We start from the raw sequence: 23,209 nt of genomic DNA on the forward strand, positions 1-23,209 counted from the left end.
GTGGGAGAAGTAGATTTTGAGATTGGAGAGAAAAATCAGAATATTTAAAATCACATCTAATTCTAACATACTTATTAGACATAACAAGTGATATCAAGTGGGCAGTTGCATCATTAGTCTAGAGTCCAGGTGAAAAAGTCCAGAATGGATATAAACATTTGATAGTCATCAAAGAACAGATGGTTATTTGAAGCCATGACACTGGATAAGATCACCAAGGGAGTAAACATGTATAGGAAAAAGGAGAGAGTGGTCCAAGACTGAGCTCAGAGAAATGAGAACAAACCAACAAAGGAAACTTGAGGCTGCAATTAGTTAGGTAGAGGTATGCTGGATGCAGAAAAAAATGTTTCAAAGAAGAGGCAGTGATCACTATGTCAAATACTGCTGATTGTATATAGAGATAAGAACTGAGAATCCACCTCTGAATTATCCTCATTAAAGTCACCAATGACCCTGACAAGAACAGTTTCACTGGAAGGATGGGGTCAAAATTCTAATTGGAATAGCTTTTAAAGAAAAATGGGAGAAGAGGAACTGGAGACAGCACAAGTATGGACAGATAGTTTGAAGCATTTTACTGTTAACGGCCTGGTAATTGGAACAGGCAGTGGGATAAAGAGAATATGCTTTTTTTCTTTTTTAACACTGGAGAAATACAGTATGTTTGCAGGTTGAAAGAAAATAGAATCGGGGGGGGAACTGATAACACAAGAAAGAGAAGAAAGAATTTCTAAATGATATCTGAGTACCTAAGAGGGAATGGAATCTAGAATAAAAGTAAAGGATTGGCCTTTCCTGGGGCAGGGACAGTTTCTCAGAATAATAAGAGAAAATATAGACCATATAGGTACTGATACAGTTGGGTTGCTAGATCTACTGGTAAAAGCTTGTGAAATTTCTTTTAATTACTTTTTTTCTCAGTGAAATAGGACATAAGATTGTCAATTAGGATGACAGAGGATGTTTTGCAATTGATACTTAAATTCATCATATATTGTGTGGCCTGCTGCCTTAGTTCCAAAGAAAAGTGAAAATGTTACACATGAGAAGGAAGTTGGGGTTATTTTCAGCATTCACAGCCTATCTCAAATTGTTCCATTTCCCAAAACCATATCCTAATATAAACAGAGATAACCCTTAGTCATCTGTACCCTAGACAAATACACATTCCTCTTTTATAAACTGCCAACTTTCAATACTACTCTCATTCCAACTAGACTTCATCATCTCTACAGGTTCTAAGTATCTAAAATAAGTCCATTGCTCTAAAGATTAGGCCCATAGTATTTAATCATTCTAGAATTAAATTACCTTTTGCAAATCTTCTCATTTTATTTTTTCCTACAGCATCTAGTATTTTTATATATTCAAAGGTGTAACATTCTAAATACAAAATTGAATTTACTCAATACTATAAGAGAGATTCACTAATATTTTATATTTTCAACAAAGCAACCCCCAAATCAATATGATCTTAATTACATTTATTGTCCTCAAGGGCACATTCACACAAAACAAAATCACATATACTGTTGTTCTTGCTATTATAGTATTAGATGAATCTTAAATATTTAATATGTAAGTAATATTTAATACGTAAGGAATTTGAATATAGCATTAAGTTTATACACTGATTATAACAAACTACAGACATATCATAAAAGAGAATTTTACCATAATGGCAATCAAGAATTTTTGTGATGACTCACGGAAAATATGAATACTTGTTAAAGAATGTAAAGCAATAAATCAGACCCCTAAAAACACTCTTAGTAAAACTATATCACTAAATTCTCTTAGATCTTTCATGGAAGCTGCATGAATTAAAGTGTTTAAGGCCTTCACAGAAGTAATCAAAAAATTTAACTTGAAAAACAAGTCTTATGAATCATCATCTATATTACTAAATATCTAGCTTTATCATTCAGTACACTATGACTCTTTTTGACAAACAGAAAAAGAATTTTCAGAAGTCTTAGTATCTTGAAAAATATCATTAAAGCAAGTATTAAATATTCTGTATGCCACCTGCTTTATTCTTACTGAAGCCCTGATTGATACTTTTAATGTACAAGAATGAAGGAGAGACTAATGAATTATGTTAATTTTTGAGAGTCTTAATATAAAGAAGCCCATATGCTTCATATGCAATTTAATCTGCTTAAATATTATAAAATCATGTCCCTAGTTTTTATCTCAACCATACGGGTGAAAAACAAACAAACAAAGCTCTGCATACATTCAGGTGTATCACAGAGCATATTTTTTGGCTATGTAAGTAAAAATATCCACATAGCTGAAATAGGAAGGACACCTTAGAACCTCCATAAGTCCATTAACCAAAAGAGGTGATTTGCTGAAAACTCATTCCTATATATAACAAATATCATTTGTAATTATCTACTAAAAATATGAACCTATATAAAAAGGCATTTATAAAGTATGAAAGAATACATACGAAATTATTTATATTAATTATCCTAAAGGATGAGGAGAGGTTAACTAACTTTCTCTGTATTGCCTACATTTTATAATAATCAGTTGATATGAGAAAAAAATTTTTGAAAAAATCCTTATACCAATGTTTCCTTTTTGCTACCCCATTAAAGTAATTTATTTTACATTAAAATCTTTGCTGTAAACTTAGTATTATTAAATGTAACAAACATGGGAAGAAGAAGATGAAAAAAGGTAAGTCATAAAATGCTTACTATATGTCAGGTATTATGTGACATGTTTTTACATTTTTTCCTTTTGTGATACCTAGACCAACATTTTATAACTATGCAAGAAGTACTAATCACACACAGATGAGAAAATTAGAGGTCCAAGAAGATTAAATGATTTGACCAAAATCATACAACTAGTTAGGTGGGAGAACTCGGATTCAAACTCTGCTCTGTCTGACGCCACATGTTCTCTAGGAGTCTTGTATTCCCTCTCACATCCCCATAAAGCATTAAAAAGTACTGAATTGATTTGATATTTTCTTAATACACTCCACTGTGTAATATCCAAAGCATATTAACTTCATAAAAACTTTGATTATATTAAGTACTATCACAATGATTTGACTAGACCTTACTAACCTTAAGTCTACAGTTTAACAAATCTCTACAGCAGTGGTTATATATGATTTAAAATGTGAAAGACACATCTTATAATGCTAAATGAAGAATAATCAAATGATTTCATGTAAAAAACTTCGTAGACAAGGCAAAATTTCAAACTCTCCTAATGTCTAATAGCAATATGAAGACAGGAAATACCTAGACGATATCAAGATTCTATGTTTACAGAGGTCTGGTCAGAACAGAAAACTTGTTTTTAGTCTCTATTTTGCTGAATTATTACAGTTTCACTTTCAATAGCAAAACTGAAATTTGAAGCATTTCCAGATGAACAGGGAAAATTATGAATCCATAAAAAATATCTAAGTATTTCTCAGTGATGGGTCAAATGCGACAGTTTGGTGAATCTTACCTAAATTTTGAATACTGTATTTTTTAACTCAAATTTATAAGCAGTCTGATGCAAAGAGTTATAGAATAACAGTAAACAAACAGGTTCATCATTAACTTTCTATATCACAAATCATTTTAACTTGCACTATCTTATTTTCCTCAACTGTAAAACAGATATAAGAATTCCTGCCTATACTGACATTTTAAGCAGAGATGTAAGATCAAATTAAGGCATGATTAGCAAATTACTTTTATGTACTGCTTACTTACTTTTATTAAGTTTTAGTTATATAGTTCTAGACTTTTAAAAACAAGACTATCATTTTTCTCATTAATGGTCAAGAGATAGTTTAAATATGTACATAAAGAAAATCAGAGCCTGGCTCTGATTAAAAGATACTTAATTTAGCTAACTGTTACTTGAAATGTTTCCTAAACCCAAAATTTCTTCAAAATTTTCCTCAAACAGAATTGTATTTGTTCTGCATATTTTAAGTAGTCAAAAAATGTACATAGTCCTTACCTACATTATTTATCCCTTTCATTTAGGGAAATTATCCTGCTCACAATGCAGTTTCTACTTATTTTTAATGTAATCCGCTGAAGTATTTGAAGGGTTTTCAGAAAAAAATTTAATAAAAGCAATATTTTAAAAAAATCAAAGAAAAAAATTTGTTCAAGAAACCTGGAATATGATTTCAGAGTGCAGTCATACTGTCATAAAGGGGCAATATTTATTACAGTTTGCTTTAAATGGTTTTATAAATGGTATATAGACATAGAACCTCAAGGCTTTTCCTATTAATATATATATATCTTCTAAAAATAAAAACACCATTTTCAATTCTTAATTATTTTACTAAACCATTTTGGTTATACCAAATAGATCATTCCTTAACAAAAATACATGATTACATTTCACATTCATAATCATCTGTCAAACTATATACTGCTTACTTGTAATTCTCATTAATTTTCACAAACTTTAGAGAATAAGTTAGTTACTAAGAGGGATCCCATGTAGATAATTTCAATGGCAAAAAAATTTGCCATTGGGCTGAAAACAAGGATTTACAAAGTAAAGGGTCTGTCAGCATTCTAAGCCCACCAGCAAAAGACTATAAAATAAAAGTAGCAGCCTTCCACCGTAAAATTACTAATCTTACTAATACAGTACATTAAACATGCCATTTGAGATATATGCCAACCTGAACTACCACATATGGCATATTTAGCTTATTATCACAGTTTGTGTTTTCACATCTAGAGTCATTCTAGTTTTTAAATAAGATGTCAAATATACCAGTGTAGCTAAAAATGTGATAAAGCTTTCAAAGGAACATACCTTTCCTTAAACAGAATAGGTACATACTTCAGAAGAAACAATGTCAAACATTACTGTAAAGAAAACATGGCTGGAAATTTTCAGTTGAGAATATACGTGTAAATGTAAAATAGAATATCATCTTAAAGGCAGAATTCGTAAAAGATGTTCAATTTAAATAAATGTCACTTTGAAACAATTCACAAACCCAAAGTTTCTTCACAGATTTTCTCAGAAGGAATTGTATTGGTTCTGCAATGCATGCAGTCACCTTACCTATATTATTTATCCCTTAAAGAACAAGTTACCATGACATGATATGCACATCAATTTGAAGGCAATGAGACTCTGCTTATGCTTCCTTTTTATATTGAAGTCAACCTTGAGTTATATAACCAGTATTATTGAATTATGAATAGCATTTAAATAAAGATTACACAATGAATATTTTTATTTCAAATTCCCATCTGGTGCTTAATGTCACTTCAGCTGTTCAATTTTTTAATGTTTCTCTACACAACTAGCCAATAATTTCACAAATAAATATAAATGCTAAATAGATTTTTAATCTCATTTTCTAAATGTAGAACAGTGCCATATTTTTCACAGTGACTTTTTAAACTCATCTGGACTTGACAGATTATCAATTAAGACTAATTTTCATATGAAATAAATATTTATCAATGATGGAGAATCCTGCTGAATCTCAATCATCAATTGAAATGCCAAACAAAATAATTATACGACAGAGAATCCACTAACAATGAATAATGAAAGTTTCAACTTTCATTTTCATTGACATAACACACACCAATTTCTCTATCACATACCAAAACTTTAGTGTTTGAACACTGCCAAAAAATTAAAATTCACACATTAAAATTGCATACATTGTGCAAATCACTAATTTTCATCAAATTAAAAATAAATGTTCATATACCAAGAGAGCTAGAAACTAGGCCTACATACTCATAATTTAAGGAATGAGAAAATTTTTATCAGATCTATGATTCTAAACAGCTATTAATCAAAGGCAAACTAATAAAAGAAACCATTTGAGTCATTAACTTTAAATGCACCTGCATAGACAACAGGTTATATAAGAGTGAACAAATGTCAAAAACGGATTTCTATCTCCAGAGCTTTCCTGAATACAGCAAAACATTCCTCACTGACATTTTCATTCACTAGGTTCCACACTTTTTTTTTTCTACCCTCAGCACATAGTTGCTTAATAAAAAGATAGCTTTCATATTTAACATTTCTTTTATCTCTAGTAGTTTTTTCCTTTCTTTCTAAACAAATTAGTCTTCTCTTTAATTCTACTTATATAACCGAGGCAGAAAGCCAGACTCCCCAATCTACTATTTAACTCTGTTTTTAGATAACTAGGGCAATCCTTCCTCCAAGGTACAAGTATCACTATTTATATTTATACAAATACATATATTTTAATTACAGTACCACTGTCATTCATCTTATAGACATAACAAATGTACTTTTTCTTTAAAATATTTCTTCCTATTGAATGTCTCCAAATTAAATATATTTCCATCAAACTCTTTTCTTTTACATTTTTAATAGATTTTCTCTTATCTGTACAAATATCGATAGTATCTCCCTACTCCCACTCTCTGCCCACAGCAGTATCTACTTTGTATCTCAGTAATACCAAACTACTTTTGGACCCCTGCATATACCAGGAATTTTTCATAACTCCATGGATATATATATTGTCTCTGCTTCAAATGACCTTCCACTCTTGTGCACCAAGCAAATTAAAATTCAACCCTCAAAACTCTGTCAGCTCCTCCTTGAAGTCTTTTTTGAAGTATATCCTCTTCTCTCAAGATTTTGCCACTGACACAGGCAGTTTCAACTTCAAGACATAATTCTATCATTATACAATTATCAAATTTCATTATAACCAGGTATTTATCTTTATTGTTTCTTATTGCTCCCTTGCTCTTCTGAAGTAAGAACTTCAGAAAACTGTATATCTCGTTCTAACCCCAAAGGGAACGCATAAATGTCCATCAGAATGTTAAAATCTGGCCATGGTGGCAGAGAAGGGCAGGGGAAGCAGCCAAGTAAACACTTAAAGAGTTATTTTAACCCATTATTCTCCATCAGCTTTTTTTTTTTCTCCATCAGCTTTTTAAAAAATAAATCGAATTTATAAAAATGTAAGGGACTAAGCCTGAAACTAAATATATTTATTAAATCTTAGAAGTTTCATTGGTTTATTGCAGCAAAAATCAAACAATGTATTAATACAAGATAAACACTAATATTTCATACATTTCTCTAAATTCTGTTTAAAAAGTATTTAAAAGACTTTGAAGAAAACCAAATTCAATAACTTTCCTATTAATTTCAAATAAAGTATTTGAGTTAGTCAAGCTCAAAGCATATAAATTCCAATCTACTACATAGTTGGTATACTCCTCTCCTGAGTAAATAAGAAAATTTAATAGTCCAGCTTCTAAAAGTCCTAATGTATTTATACATGTTTACTTCCCCACTATAGGTGGGGAAGGAGATATTAAAATATATTAAAAACAAAACATTTACTAATCATATTTTTAATAAAGTAACCTCAATTTAGTGGTTAGTAATCTTTGATTTTCAAGGTATCTCAAGAAAAGTCATCAGTAGATTGTTCCTTACTGCACAGGTAGCCATGTGGCAATAAGTAAACTGTAATGTGATATAACTATCAAATCTTGTAATATAGGTACTTTGTATTACTTTATTAATAAATATTAGTTAAGCTCATGTTTCTTAAGACAGAGTATTTTTAAATTGATCTTCATCTGGGAGACGGCTTTTAAGTACTCTCCATAATACTAGCTTTCAGTTTTCTGAAAGTTTCAGGACAACATGCTAAATAGAAAACAAAATTCTACTCTTCTTTCATAAGACCTGGCCCATATTTGTCTTAACACTTCTATGGTCTTTCCTTGTTTGTTTGAATTTTGAACTCATTAGTTTACTTATCCGAAATACAGATGTTTCACACACACACATACCCACACACACACACCCCTAAGTAAACTAGAAATATAATACAAAATTAAAGATGAATTGCCTTCTACATTCATTGTATTGATATCACCCCACTGAAGTAAACTAGAAATATAATGAAAAACTACAGATTGTCTTCTATATCCACCACATTCACAGATGAAGCCTCAGATTGGTCATTCATTCAATCACACATTCATTCATTTATATTTCAAATGCCACAGATGTTTAAAGCACCGGGCTATATGCTGAACATACAGCAGGCATGAAGGATGACATAAATTCCTTCATATCAATGAAGCTTAATTCTACTATTCAACTGTAGTAAGTAAAGACTATGACAAATTTTTTTGTTTTAACTTAAATCCGTGAAGGAAAAATATCTTCAAAATCACATTAAGTGACTTCTATAATTATGTTAGAAAGTAGCCCTTAAGCCTATAATGCAACGCAAAGAGCATCAGAATTCTAATTAACCGAGAAGTGGACCAATCTGATGAAATGGATAGACAAAAAAGAGAAAATAATTATGTTTTAAAATTAATAATTATTATATATCTTCATTTGTACTTAGATTGCCTTACAATTACGCTCATGCTTATTTCTTAATCATAATACTCTGCCTTTTTAAAACCAACTGTTACGAATACCTAGCCAAATATGCAATACTTAAGGAAATTATATGTCATAAAAATATGGAAAATATACATATCCCCAAAAACAGAATTTGACTTAGAAAGTCTATATAATTTTTTTTAGCAATGTCAATACTCTGTTTAACCAAAAATGAAGAAATTAAAAAGTTGAGCTAAGGAACAAAGGAAGGAAGAAAAAAAGAAGGAAAAAAAAAAAAACTTCGTAAATGAAGTAACAAAGCTGTAGAAATCAAATAACCCTGAACACTGCCATTTTCAAAGAGTACAATTATGAAAATACAGAAATGACCAGGTTATATTCCGGGCAATATAATCTACCATATCTTTGTTTTTTAACATATGGTAATGATAAAGAGTACCTGTCTTTGGCCTTTCAGTGTAGCAAATCAACAACAACAAAAATTACTGTAAAATAACTACTGTGCTTTCAACTTAGTTTAAAAAAGCGGGGGTGGGGGTAGGAGTATTTATTTTAAAACTAGGAGAGAGAAGAAGTGAAGACTTATTTCCTCAGAGAGGCACATTCAAAAAGAGGAGGGAAAAAAATAAATAAATAAAGCAAAATAAAAAGAGAATGAAGTACCTACTATAATTGTACCACAAATTCAGAAAACATATTTAAAAGTTGCAGGACAATTATTTGCCTATATCACTCTTGGTATCTTGGTTTTCTCAACTATTAAATGAAGATTCTGGAAGAGATCGCACCTAAGCACCATTTCTTTCATCTAGTTCCACAATTCCATTATTTTTCCAATCCCTTTAAACGAAAAAAAAAAGCCTCTTCGATACTCCTAAGTGTCCTCACTAAGTCATTGACAGATATCACAGATGCAATATAAAAAATTTTTTTTAAACAAAACTTAAGGACACAATAACAATCAAAGCACAACATTTTAGGGTGAAGTAAAACATACCCATATTACTTTACAAAGAAAAGATCCTTCGTAATACTTCTAAGTCATAATGACCATAGGACACCTGGACTCATAGGAAGCAGCTGATAAATACTTATATTGACAAGAGAAAAACTTCCAGACAGATTTCAGAGTGAAGACTGAAACTAGATTTTTTTTAAAAAAGTACTTCTCTGACTTAAAAAAATTAATTAGTCTTAGAAAATTAAAAACACAGGAGTTATACAAAGAATAATTAAAACTATGTATGTGAATGAAAGGTCTCCAAGTAGAAGCTCAACTGCTTCCAACAATAATTCCTTCAAAAACAAGTATTTCAAGAATGGATATAACCAAAATTGAAAAGCTGCAGTTATTCAAAAATATTTAGTAACATAAAACAAAAACACATACTGAATTCTCTACTATTGTGTTAATAAAATGCACTACCCCTTTCCTTCTTTTCTGTCCTTCCCTCTATCTACTAAATCTTAAAATAAAGTCATCGCCCAATCTAAGTACTAGAGCAGCAAATTATTAACAATTTAAATGAAGACAACTTTCTTCAAGGTAAGAATGATTTCTAAAAATTCAATCAAACTGAGAGTAGCATTTATTATATCTATCCTAGAGGAAATGCAGGATTTGAACTCTTAATTAGTAAGTTCATTGTGTGAAAATTTATCCTACAATCAAATTATGGGGCCTTCATCGTGTAACTGTTCTCAAAAATCTTTCAAAGAGAAAGAAAAGTTATTCTTCAAAGCTTCAAAAAGTATGCTAAGTTTCACAAGGAAAGTAAGAAACACTACAATCTAAAACTTAAAAATTACTGAGTTCAGAATAAAAATCATTGGATATGACAAATATACTGAACATCCGTAAGACATAGAACAGGTCTTAAAATAAGAAAAATATTAATTTTAAATATCAATTATTAAATGAGTATAAAAATGGTAAAAAATGTTTTATTTTCCACAGCAAATAATCTTACCTGAATCATTTTGCTGTTAAAAAACTCAAGATACTGATTTCATTTTTCATCTGGTCCTGTCAACGATGCTATGACAGGCCCTGCAGGAAGCAGCAAAAGATCAATGATGGAGTGCAGATATTATGTGTTTTCATGATCAAGTTTGTCATGGAAAAGGATATCCATATAGTGGTTTGAAACTTAGCAAATGTTGAAAATATCTCAAAAAGTTTGTTAGTTACATAGTAATCTTTATTTTCTAGTCTCAAAATGTTTATTCTTATTCAATATCTTCTTTATCAAAACTTCTTAAATGTGTAATTTTAAAGAATATTTTTATATTGATGAGAATTAATAAGAAAACAACATTCCACAATGTCAAAAATGAAAAATCTTGATTGAAAAATGAAATATGTTTAAAAGTGGAGGAATGATTCTCTCCACTTCTAGAGATGATTATTTTAATCTTATTTTCCACAATTACTATAATTACCAATAAATTACCTATTATTCATAATCTAATTAAGATAAAATTTAGAAGCTTTTTCTTACAAACAGTAACTTCAGAATCAAATAGTTATTGGCCACTCTGGTAAAAATTCCTTCAATAAAAGTATATAGATTACAAAAAATCTGCAAACTCCAAAACTTAATTACTCTTGGGTAATTGACAGGTTGTAGTCAATGGATACCAAAAAATTCAATTTAGTAAAACTAATAAAAAAGTCAAAATAATAAAACTGTTTCACGAAGACTCTAAATGATATTTTAAAATTCTGAATTATTTTAAAATAGCATAGCACTTTGCCAGATTTAATTTAAAGACATTTTTTCCATTCAAAGGCCAACTGATAAACAGGACTGTGATGAGACATCTACATTAATTGGGAACACTATTAGAACATACAAGAAACTTCTATATGTGTCATGGAAGCATACTGTCAGTATTTCAAATAGATCAAAAAATTTAAAACAAAAGAAATGAATGATTGACTTTTTTAGAGTTTTTATTTAATCAAATTTTAATTTACTTATAATAAATTGTGGTAAAGAACCACTTCAACAGCACTCCTATATTAAGCTGAAGCACCCTAAAAACATTTTTAACATACTATGCCTGTCTTGTGTGTTGGAACACGTCAAAACACTCAGCAAAGTCTGCCTGTCAAAGTCCCTAACATGCTAAAAAGATACAACTTAATTTTACACAGGTTCTTTCTCTTATAAGAATAAGTAAATAAATGTTAATCTAAGATAATAAAAAAAGAACTACAATGTACTTCCACTTATTTCCACTCACTCATAACCTGAAAATATACTTATGGAATAGCGAACTTAAAGTACTTCCTACTTAAGGTTATTTTCTCTTTATTTCTACACCTAAAGCCCCTATCTCCTTTTCATGTAGATTCTATCAGATTCATGGAAATCATTTTAGTTTCAAATACTTCCATATAAAAAATGGAAAATGTGATGCCATATCTTTAAAGAATACGATGAAGAAAACAGAAATTTTACCAATCCAAGCATCAGGAAGTACTGAAAAGTACTGCTTCATTTCTTGCATGTTACATTTTATACCGTGACACTTCAGTCTCTGAGGGTCAGGTTAATTAAGCTCCATAGCAGCTGCAATGCAATGTGAGACACATACTGCTACGGTTCCCACCAATCCAGTCCAATTACCTGTAGTATTCCAGCACTGGACAAGTGACAACCAACCTCTTCTTTCTAGTCACTTGCTTCCACTGGTCTACCGATAAATGTTAGAACAAACTAACCTCTTTTTGGAAAAGACTGCAAAGCTGAATGCACCTGCTGCAGGCTGCAATGATGAGTCCCAGAGAGATGTTTGTCAGTCAGATCTCTGCAGATGTTGTTTAACTTTATGCTAGAGCTTCATCCAAAGATGGAAATGAGATGGCAATCAAGTACAAACCTCCCACCCTCATCCCCCCAATTTTATTCTGAAAAGCTGCACTTGCTCATAAAAGTTATCCTTTAAAACACAGCTCCACTAAACTGGAAACAACTGAGACTAAACTCTAAGTAAAAAAAAAAAAAATTATTAGGTGCTGAATTTTAGTTAACAAGTGGCATAAGTGTGTTCAGCAAATGCTATTTGTAATATTTAAGAGCAAAAATTAATTATCTTAAGTCAGAGCAAAACAAAACAAAAGAACCAAACTATAAAAAGACATGTTTCTAACTGGTGGTTTCTTGCTCGGTTTTTAGTGATACCACATACTCCTTAGAGTTCCCAAGACACAGATCGTTTTTCCTCTTTGTATATTATACGAAACACCTTCAATACATAAATATTGAACTATTTCACCGACTGTGCTCACTATTTTTAAACTATTCCTGAAATCCTTTGGGGGTGATATTTGCAAGACAATGTTGTTAGACGTACTATATTACCTTACAATGTCACAAATTTTAAATGAGCTATTTTTCCAAAATCTAGAAGGCTTCAAATAGCAAATTTCAAAGTGACATTGTGCTATATAATTCATGAAAACACTGACACTGTAAAGCCATAACTTACTAAATCGATAATAGAAGATATAACATCCAGATGAAATTAAAAAAAGAATCAAACAAAATGAATAGCTAAGATTTTTAATGCTAATTCAATCTTTCTAAAAAATTTCATACCACTAAACAGTTGCTTTCATGGGTTAAGTATAAAAATTATAACTTTCGGAAAGTACAATTATAATATAGATTGTGCTATGCTAATTCCTTCATGTGCTGAGATTTCCCATTGCTTAAAATGAGAAATAAAGTATTAAAAATGCAGCAAATTTTCAGACAGATATTAATGTATAAGTGAAAGCTTATGGCTCCTCCCACAACTGAGGATAGAGACAGACAAAACATAAAATAACCCACAACCATAGGCAGTATGACAAACATAAATATTACAACTCAAGAGTGTCAGCAACTCTTTGACAATACTAAAACCAAAGGTATAGCACAGTGTAATGACAGCTACCCTATTAAATTCAACAATATTGGAAATTATACTTTATTTTCTACCTGTTACAATTATATTTACCTGCTAATTTTGCCTTAAAATATATGCCAGTAAATTTCTAAGATGCAAAGCAACTTAGATCAAAGAGTATAGAATGCAACTTTCAGAAGCTATAACAAAAGTATTCACATTGTACTACCAATACAATAATACTCTTCCTTCAACAATGTAAACAAAAGTGATCTATTCCAAACTTCATAAACTCCTCTTATTTCCAAAAGAATTAGCATTCTTATACAATCCCAACCCTAATGGTTAAATTGGCCACTGAATTTTCCCCATGTCAAAATTAAGGCAGTGTGGGGTATTTCCTTCACTAAAAGAAAATTTCACTTACATTCTGCTTTTTCATGATTTTTAAAGATTTCACATATAAATAGTTTGTGATTTTTTAAAAAAGCATCACCCAAGTTGGATAGTGATAAATTAATATACAATAAATCTAGGAATAATGAGCTCAAATTTTTATTTAAGGACAAAAAAGGAAATAATTTATATTAAATGTGATCCAGTTTTATAGCCACAAGTATGAAAACAGTTTAAAACACACACAAATACATGCTAAGATTATAGAGAATTCCTGTTTGATATAATGAATATCTCCAGTGTCATATAATGGAATAAAATAGGTACACTATGAAATGTTCTAAAATCTAAGGCATACATGAAAATATTTATTTTATATATCCTTTACTATCCCCAATGAATAATGTATTCAATAAATTTTCCCAATTATCTACCTGAACCATTCATTAAATGATTTTAACAGATAAAATCAATCTATTAACAAAACCAAACACATCTTCAGATGCCAAATAAAGGAATAAAAGAATACTATCCTATTGCCATTCTGAAAATGCATACAGTAATGTATTTCCCAAAATGAGAAAGCTGTTTTTTAATTAAAAGGCATTAACTTTGGGTAACCTACTTATAAAAAGGATATATAAATAAATCAAATTAGGTTCCTTTAATCAAGTAAGAATAAAAGATATATTCATAAACCACAGGTAATAAGTTAGTATTTTGTAAGATTTAGATTTTTAGTAATAGATAAATGAATTACACAACACAGCAAAAAAAATGAATCTACTTATCGATCTTTTTTTCCGATTACAGTAATTGATAAATGCACTTCACAATCCTCATCATACAATTTCCCCAAATTATTTTATTTTATATGACATGCTAAAATACACAATGTAATATACAGTTCTATAAATTCTAAATTCATACCAATTAATGTGCAAAAACTATTTTCTTCATCTCAACCATAAATATTAAAAATTACTCAGAAAAGCAAGGTTGCTTAAGAGATTACTTAAGCAATGTCTGTACTCTGTAATATATACCCTGAAGAAAGTTTTTCTCAAATACACCAGTATTTTAAGTGAACCTTCTGAAAACAATTGCATTGTTTTAAAACTTAGGTATTTGAGAAAATCCATTAAGTTATACAACTGAAGTGCACTTATCCCCAAATATTCTGTCTTACAAATAAGAAACAGAAAAATGCTTCATGAAATAAACATCGGGCATATTCATTGTAATGGAATATGAGTCATAAGTACATATATGAAACACACAAAAAAGGACTTTAATTACTGCATAATCCTACAAGAAAGTCCTCATAACTAGGCAGTATAAATCACAGCTTTATAATTTAGTTCATTTGAGATGAGCAAGGTAAGTATCCCTTAAATATATCTGAGTAAGAGAAGTTGAAAGTAGCTCAGAGGCTGCTATGTTGAAGAATACCAGGACCTCAGATAATTCCACAGGCTTATGGTCAAGTATGAACAGAAAGACTATTAAAGTCTGTCAGAAGAGAGATGTATCTGTCTGAACAGGTAATAACCTAGCTAAAATTGTATTTACATACAAAGTGTTCAGAATTATTAAAGCTTCTTATAAATTACAGGGCTTTTTTTATCCTTACAATTGATTCCATAGTTTGTGACTGGTTTCCACCTGTTACAGGCAGAGTATAAGCCTTCTTTTATCCAGACATTTCAACTCACATTTGATCAGGTTACGTCACTACACACACAAAATTTTATTCAACGCATTCCAGTTTTCCATTTTTTCCAACGGATATTCTTGCTCTATATGAATAACATGCCTCAGAACTATAAATAAAATAAGCAATTTCAATGTAATAAGAAAAAAATACACAACTGTGGACTAAAAACAAAAGATCTAATTCTAGTTGCACCCTTTCCAACCCACTGAAAATACACTATATTCAAATGAAAAGGCATTTAATTTACTATTTGGAATATCCTTGATAAACACCAATTTTCTGTAACATCCCTGCACATCTGATACCCTCATGTATAATGCAAAAAAAGCTATTTCATTTTCATCTATTGACAGTGAATTTAATTTACCATTGCAGCTCTTTTCCTAGAACTATAACATTATTAATTCTGCAATCAAGCTCTTTTGAATGCTTTTATTTGCACTAAGGATTTTCACAATTCCACATTTTTTTCATCATAACATACCTTTTAAATATAAGAATGTGAATATGTCAGCAAACTTTCTTAATGCATAAGGAAAGTTTCAGAGACAAGGAAAGCCATCTACAAAACTACACTCACAGAAAACAAACTTTCGTAGGACATATCTAGTTTAATAAATGTAATGTTTACCAAACATACTACATTTAATTTACATAACTAAATGACAGTTCCAACCATTCTAAAACCCTCTTATGCAGTACAGTGGTCCACTTTCTACCACCAAGCGATTGGCTATGAAAAAGAAATCCTCCAAATGTTTTGCTTACATTCATACCAGATGTCTTTGCTGTACTAAAGAACTCTTACTGAATTAGATCACTGAAAGCAAATCAGCTTTTCTTTCCTACCAAGAAAAAAAATAAGCAGTGTTGGTCCCCTCAGCACTGAATAAATATTTTTTATGGCCATAAATATGAAATAACCAAAAAAAAATTGCAGAAGCTACATGTAGGTAAAAGCAAATCAATTAATGTTTTATCTAGGAGATACACTATTAAACTTAAAATCCATATATTAAGTAGCAAAATGATTTTAAAAAGATAAAGATAAATGCATAGTACTATAAACAGTTTAAATTTAAAAAACACACTGAAAAGTTATAAAAAAAAAATTATACTACCTAGGAAACTTGCCATATTCCACTGGGTTACAGTACCTACAGTACCACACAAACTGTTAATATATTTTGATCAAATACAGCTCTTAAGTAACACAAATTTTGAAGCATTATTTTACTTCTTACATAATAATATATTTCCTTGTCACAGTTATATTAAAAACACAATATTTTAAAAATCTGAAGAGGCAGCACTTGTCCTCTTCACTCCAGGGCCAACAAACAAAGCAATGAAGCAGAAAGAGGTACATAATGGATTTAGAAAGTAAATGGTCCATTCTTTAAGAAGCCTTTCTACCCACTCTTCTGAATTCACTCTAGTCTAATTGTCATTACAATTATTTCTGAAAACTTCAGAAGAACCTTATTTCCTGATGCCAGCTGTCTAGGTTTCTATCTTTAAATTTTAGAGTTTTTTTTCCCTAATTAGAAAGAAGTATTTAGAAATACCCAGAAGATTCATCTCAAAATTGGTCTACATCATAGACAGAATATCAATTACAGAAACAAAACATAACCAAGAGTGAAAATACTCTTAAAATTTTTCCACAAATACTCTAATACATCAAATAAATAAACAGTCTACACTATTAAGAATTTTTTCAATACAGCACACAACACAGGTAGATCTTTTATTTCCTTGGGGATTTATCAAACAATCTCTTCACCATTGCACCTACCTGGGTAAAAATCTTTGGACTTAGACAGCTTGATGGTGGCTCCAGTTTCTTTTTGCAACTGAACAATTGTCTGTCCTCCCTTCCCAATTATAGATCCAGCAGCATAACTAGGTATGAGAACCTTTAGAAAATACTGGCCGTCTTCTGAAAAATGCAAGGAAATATACTTCGTTAACACAATAATTTTAAACTTTGTATCCTCCCTCCACCCTCAAGAGAGAAAAAGAGCGATTAAAACATTGGGCATACAGCTGCAGGAAATATGGGGTTAATTTTTTTTTTTTTAAAGAACGAAAATAAGCCAATTACACTGAAAAATAAGTATGTACGAAATGTTTCCCATTCTGCAGAATTTATACTTTCAAACTTGGAATTAAAATCTAAACATGTTCTATTATTTTGCAGCAATGTAGAAACTGATGACTAAATTCCAGTTGTTATTCCAAACATGGAAGTCTTCCAATTCTATCTGTAGTTACTATGGTAAAACAAAATGAACTGACCCTTTAACAAAACTTCAGAGATTTACACCATGACAAACCTTAACATATTGCAAAATAAATAAATAAAAAGACAGTAAATAGTGATGAGCTATATTTGTTTAACATGAGCAAACACATAAGGACTACAATTAGCCATTGCCTATATCCTACCTAAAGTATGCAAAACAACCATTCTCCTACCAAATAATCCACCCAAACTGTAGGGTGTATTCCAAGCCTTCAATAATTGCCAGGAAATAACTCAAAGTGATGTGGACTGCCAAATCTAACTAATCCTGGAGTATTTCTTTAGCACTCCTTAGTCTACTATGATCTCGTTTAAGCTCATTAATTAAAGGACCTTAAGAAGAATTTTGCCAATACTAAAAAGCTTAGGAGTCATTTACATCAAATACACTTAAAAGTGACCAGATAATGTTCCTTCCCCAAAAGAATCACAATTATTAAAACGAAGGGGGTAGATTAACCAAGAAAGATTGAAATGTTTTAAAAAAATAAAGCCAACTCCATAAACTTTAATTTCCGTCAAACTGATCATGACTTAAATAGGAAACACCCCGGTAAATCCAGCTTCCTTATGTGAATGAACGTTCCAAATTTTTCTAGTGTGCCATTCGCAAGACCCCCATCCGTCTCTAATGTACGTGCTGTAGATAAATTCACCTCTGCCTCGATGCATTGGGTGCATTGTTAAGATGACTCCAGTGCAAATGAAGATGCGATACCGGTCCCGTTAAAACTCATCTTCCCAAGAAGCGCAGGATGTTAACTAACAAGTCAGAGTACCAGACACCCCCACCCTCGTATGCACACCCCTGAAGACAAATCAGTGAAATATTTGCACCGACAATGTAAGTGCGGTAAGAGTATGCACTCTTCCAGATTTTGCATACTACTTGTGGCCCAAACCAAGGGGATGAAGAGAGCAAAACTCTCCGGTGCCCCAATCATTTGCTCTCCGCTACCCAAGTGCCATTTATTTATTTATTTAATCAGACTGTTAAATGCAGCGCGCATCTTCGGGCGGCCATCACCTCACTCGGGGTCATCCTCCTCCTCCTTAACGGACCCCCTTGCCCAGGTCTAGGATATTTAAATGGTCAGCCTTTCGACCGATTAAATGGAAAGATAGGTCTATTCCGAAAAACCGGTCGCCATTTTGATGAATGATAAACATAGAAATGGAAATGTGTCGGGGCCGGCGAGATGCGGGGCAGGTGCAGGGGAGGGGGCGCGAGGCAGGGCGCGGGAGCCGCCGGGTTCGGGCTGGAGGTGTCCGGGCCGCGGGAGGGAGGGAGGGAGGGCGGCGGGAGGGAGGGAGGCAGGGGCGGGCGGCGGGGGATGGGTCCAGCGGGGAGGTGGAAGCGATACCCACCGCCCGTATTGGTCCTCTTGGTGCTGCCGGCTTCAGGGGGGGCTTCCAGCGGCCTTTTCCGCGAGTCCGGCGGGTCCAGGTCTATGGGAACCCCAGTGTGGGTCCCGTTCTGCTGGATGGGAGCTGCCGCCATCATGTTTGCAGTTCCTGCCGCTTCTACGGGGAGAAGGTTCTCCCTTTTGTTTTGGCTTTTTCTTTTCTTTTTTTTTCTTTTTTTTTTTTTTTTGTTTTTGCTTTTGGGGTTTCTTAAGGTTGTTTTGTTTTGTTTTTTTTTAATCGGATCAATAGAAATCTCTTTAGGAAAAAAAAGCAATGTTGCTGGTTTGTTCTCACTGGGGAGGGGGCAGGGCTGAGGAGCAGCTGCAGTGCAGTGTCAGAAAGGAGACAGGGGAATGGAGGGGGTGTGAGAGACGGAGGGTGAAAGAAGGAGAAGAAAGGAGAGAGGGGGAGAGAGTGGAGAAGGGAGAGGGGCGAGTGAATGAGCGGGAGGAGGGGAGCGGGGAGGACGGGCAGAGGGAGTGGGAGAGCGCGAGGGCTGGCGGGGCGCAGGGAGAAGCCGAGGAGGAGGGGAGAGTGAGGGAAAGAGTGAATGAGCAGGAGGAGGGGAAAGAGGTGGACGCGGAGAGAAGAGCGAGCGGCGGAGGAGGGCAGGAGCCGGGAAGGAGCGCGGCGGTCCCCGCGCCGCGCTAGCGCTGCGCTCGCTCCCGCTGCTGGTGCTGCCGCCGCCGCCGGAGCGGTTCTGCCGTTGCCTGGGCTGCTCGGCGCTGCTGCTGCTGCTGCTGCCGCCCGGTCTCGCTCATTATTTCTCCCGCTTGTGGGGGGGGGGGGGGGGCGGGCGGGGGGGGAGGGGGATGGCTGCGAGGGGAGGGTAGTGAGGGGTTGAGTTCGCAGACTCCCACACACTTCGAGCTCGGGTCCCTGCCTCTCAGCAGCGCCGCCGCCGCCGCCGCCTCCCGACGCCGAAGTCTCAGCCTGCGGGGGCGGGGGCGGGGGCGGGGGGGGGGGCCAGTGCGGGGGGCGAGAGTGTGCGTGTCTGCGCGGGAGTGAGCGCGCGCGGGCTGAGAGCGTGCGCGGGGGCGAGCGCCGGCGGCGGGGGCGGGGCCGGGGGCCGGGGCGCTCCTGTGGGAAGGGAGGGGGTGAAAGGTCACGGGTCCCCGGCAACACGGCTCAGGCAAACGTAAGCGGCTAGTCGCAGAAACCGAGGGGTCCAAGAAACCCGCTAGGCTGGAAGGCGGGAAGTAGATATTACTGACAGCCGTGCCAGCCAATAATATGGAAACGTGAGAAAGGCTCTTCAGGCCCCTTCCCAATCGGGAAACTTGGGTATGAGAGGGAGTGAAGGGGCGGGGTGGGATCTCTCTCCAGCCGGGACTGGAGCGGCGACAATTTTGCCTAGTCTGAGAAAGGCATTCGAGTGACCGTTGACGAAGGGTGGGACAGCGTCAAGGCTGAGGAAAAAACCTTAACTGTATGCTTCCAGGACTTCTAGCTGGGTACATCAGTCTTTATTTTTAAGAGTTAGGTAAAAGACATTAGTTAGCATCTCACTCAAGGGCGGTTCTACGGGAGATTTCATCAAAAGAGTATTACTCGCACTGTGTGACTTCGTTAGGGAACTTAAAGTGTCACTCGCTGCCTTAAATCCTTTCGGAAACAAGCCAGCATATAAATAAATAAAGCTAGGTATGGGCATCCCCTTCACGAGGCGCCGAGAAGCGGACTAAAGACAGGCAACAGCTGAGTGTGTATCCAAAACTACATACTGAACGAACTATGAATATACGAGTAAAATTCAGTGCAATGTGCACAGCTTATGATTATACAGATCTTGGATATATAACGAACCTGAACCACAACCTAGAACACTACAGGAAAAAAAATACGTATTTGGAGTAGACGCTGAAAGTCTGAAAAGACTCCGTTTACAGTTGAGTAAACTGACTCAGTAAAGTATTTTGCTCAAGGTCATCCATCAAGTTAGTAGTTTAATTAAATCAGTGTGCTAGGAGGCAGTGATAGTGGAAATGCATGGGCTTTGGAATTCAAAATCTTGGTTTCGAGTCCTTGCGGGCATATTCTAAAAGTATGTCTCGGGCAATCCCTTAACATGTTGCTATATGTATTAAGTGCTTACCGTGTGCCAGGCAATCCGCTTCACATGTGGTGCTTTTTACATGCTGTATATCATGTAGTTATTACTGTCCGCACTTTATGAGGCAGTTTGGGTTTAGAGATATTAATAATTTTCCCGAAGTCACACTGGTGTAAACACTGTCGTAATCAAACTGAGGTTGTCTTGATTACAAAGTCTGTCCTCTTGAATACTGCAGTACACTGGAGCCTCAGGTTCCCTCCCACTTAAAAAAGGGACCTCAACTCTACCTCCCGAAATTCTTGAGTCAAATGAGATAATGTCATGGCGATGTGTTGTAAGATGTAAAAACGTATGAACATATTCACTAGATTTCTAGAACAAAGATGCTCCTTACCTATACATTTCTACAACAGCACTTCAACATGAAAATGGCTTTAGTATTAAGCTAGCATAGAAAGAACTTCACTGGAATTCTGTAGTATGCTAACCAAGAATACTTGCATAGCTGAGGCAGTAACCTCAGAATAATAGGATAAATTTTAATTCCTGGTAGATAGAGAAGGGAATGGAAAAGAATACTAACTCTACTCTTAGTGTGCTTTATTGGAAGGAGCATCTAGGAGGCATTGGGATTTCTGGTGCTTTTAAGTAATGAAAGATAGATGACACTCTGCTGAATGAGGAAGAGAATAACATTTATTTGGGAATAAAAATTCATCTGGAATATGAAAAGCACATTTGCCTCAAGTCAGGGAAGAAGATAAGCTGAGAGCTGAAAGAAAGGGAAAGCAGGTAAGTTAGTACATATTGGTAAAGGTCTGTGAACCGAAGTTCAGAATTTTGATCTGATGTATGATGTAATAGGAAACCACAATGTAGCCTTCATGACCAAATATAAAGAGGATTTTTACATGGAATTGGATTTTTTTTTTTTTTTTTTTTTTACAAAAGGGGAAGCTATGATGAGAAAAAAATGAGGTTTGGAATAAGTCTGTGGTAGTCAAGATAGAGAAAAGGCTGATGCCAGACCTTGTACAAAGTAGTCTGTGAAAAATATGTAAGGACATATTTTTCAAAAATGAAAAATTAGAAAAGGGCTGGGATTTGCAACTAGTTTGTTTTGAAACAGTAAAAGACAAGGGACAAAAATAATTCAAAGACAAAGATAGTTCAAAGCTATATTACATTAAAGCCTGGGCAAAGTACTCAATAGAATGTAGTTTTAAATTGGGGAAAGACTACATTTTAGAACTGGAAAACCTGAGGTTCACAAATTTCTAAAAATAAGTAAACTATTTCTAAAATAGTTTAGAAAATATTTGTCATTGCCATGTGTAAGTTAGGTTCAAAATGAGCTTTCTAAATTAAATTGCCTTATACACATAAGCTTACTGAAATAGTCATGACACTGTATTCTTATGATATTTATTTGACCCTTCTCTTATTCCTTCTTTAGACTTAATATTTAAATACTATTCACCACTGCATGGGACCCAGAAGCAGAAGATAAGATTTTTAATATGGATAGTATACCTAATAGTAACCAAGCTATGATATGCCAGCAATTACAGAGGCTATCCTAAGCCTCTGACCTGGTCAAACATCTATGGATCAGTCAGCTCTGAGCTGATTTGGTCAATGAAGATTATCAGAGAATACATTCCAATTAAGGCTCTATTCCCTAGTATATTTCATTGTCTTTTGAAAAAAAATTATATTTCTCACTGCATATACCTCTACCATTCTGATTAAACAGATAAACATTTTACCTGTTGTCTTCTGCATTTGTACCAGCTAATAAAACTGAAGGAAAAAAAAGGTAAAGCAGCTTCCAGTTCATTAATAAGCTGCTATACAGCATGCTATATTATTATTACAGCATGTTATACATCTTACGCTACAAATAAACTGAATGAACTTTTCAAAAAATATAATAGAAACACTTGACCTTTTAATTCTTTGAAAAGAAATCGTTTATTTTTTAATTAACCAAGCAATTGGCACTGCAAATTTAATAATATTTTAACACCTT

The 23,209-nt window shown here is 33.9% G+C and overlaps 1 protein-coding gene across 2 annotated transcripts in view; it reads right to left on the reverse strand.

Annotated features, from left to right (window-relative positions):
* NOVA1 (NOVA alternative splicing regulator 1) overlaps positions 1-19,561 on the reverse strand; it is a 142,970-nt gene extending 123,409 nt beyond the window's left edge. The window contains exons 1-2 of one of the 2 annotated variants that reach the window (XM_027110972.1): positions 19,083-19,561; positions 17,205-17,348 (exon numbers count right to left, since the gene is read on the reverse strand). In XM_027110972.1, the coding sequence (XP_026966773.1) occupies positions 17,205-17,348; positions 19,083-19,218 (280 nt within the window). In that variant the 5' untranslated portion in view covers positions 19,219-19,561. The remainder of the gene's footprint in view (positions 1-17,204; positions 17,349-19,082) is intronic. The other variant, XM_027110973.1, reaches the window with a different exon arrangement.
* Between the last annotated feature and the right edge of the window lie 3,648 nt (positions 19,562-23,209).

This window comes from Aethalodelphis obliquidens, unplaced genomic scaffold, assembly GCF_003676395.1.
Source record: "Aethalodelphis obliquidens isolate GAN/ISIS:26980383/991018 unplaced genomic scaffold, ASM367639v1 scaffold10, whole genome shotgun sequence".
Classification (NCBI taxonomy): domain Eukaryota; kingdom Metazoa; phylum Chordata; class Mammalia; order Artiodactyla; family Delphinidae; genus Aethalodelphis; species Aethalodelphis obliquidens.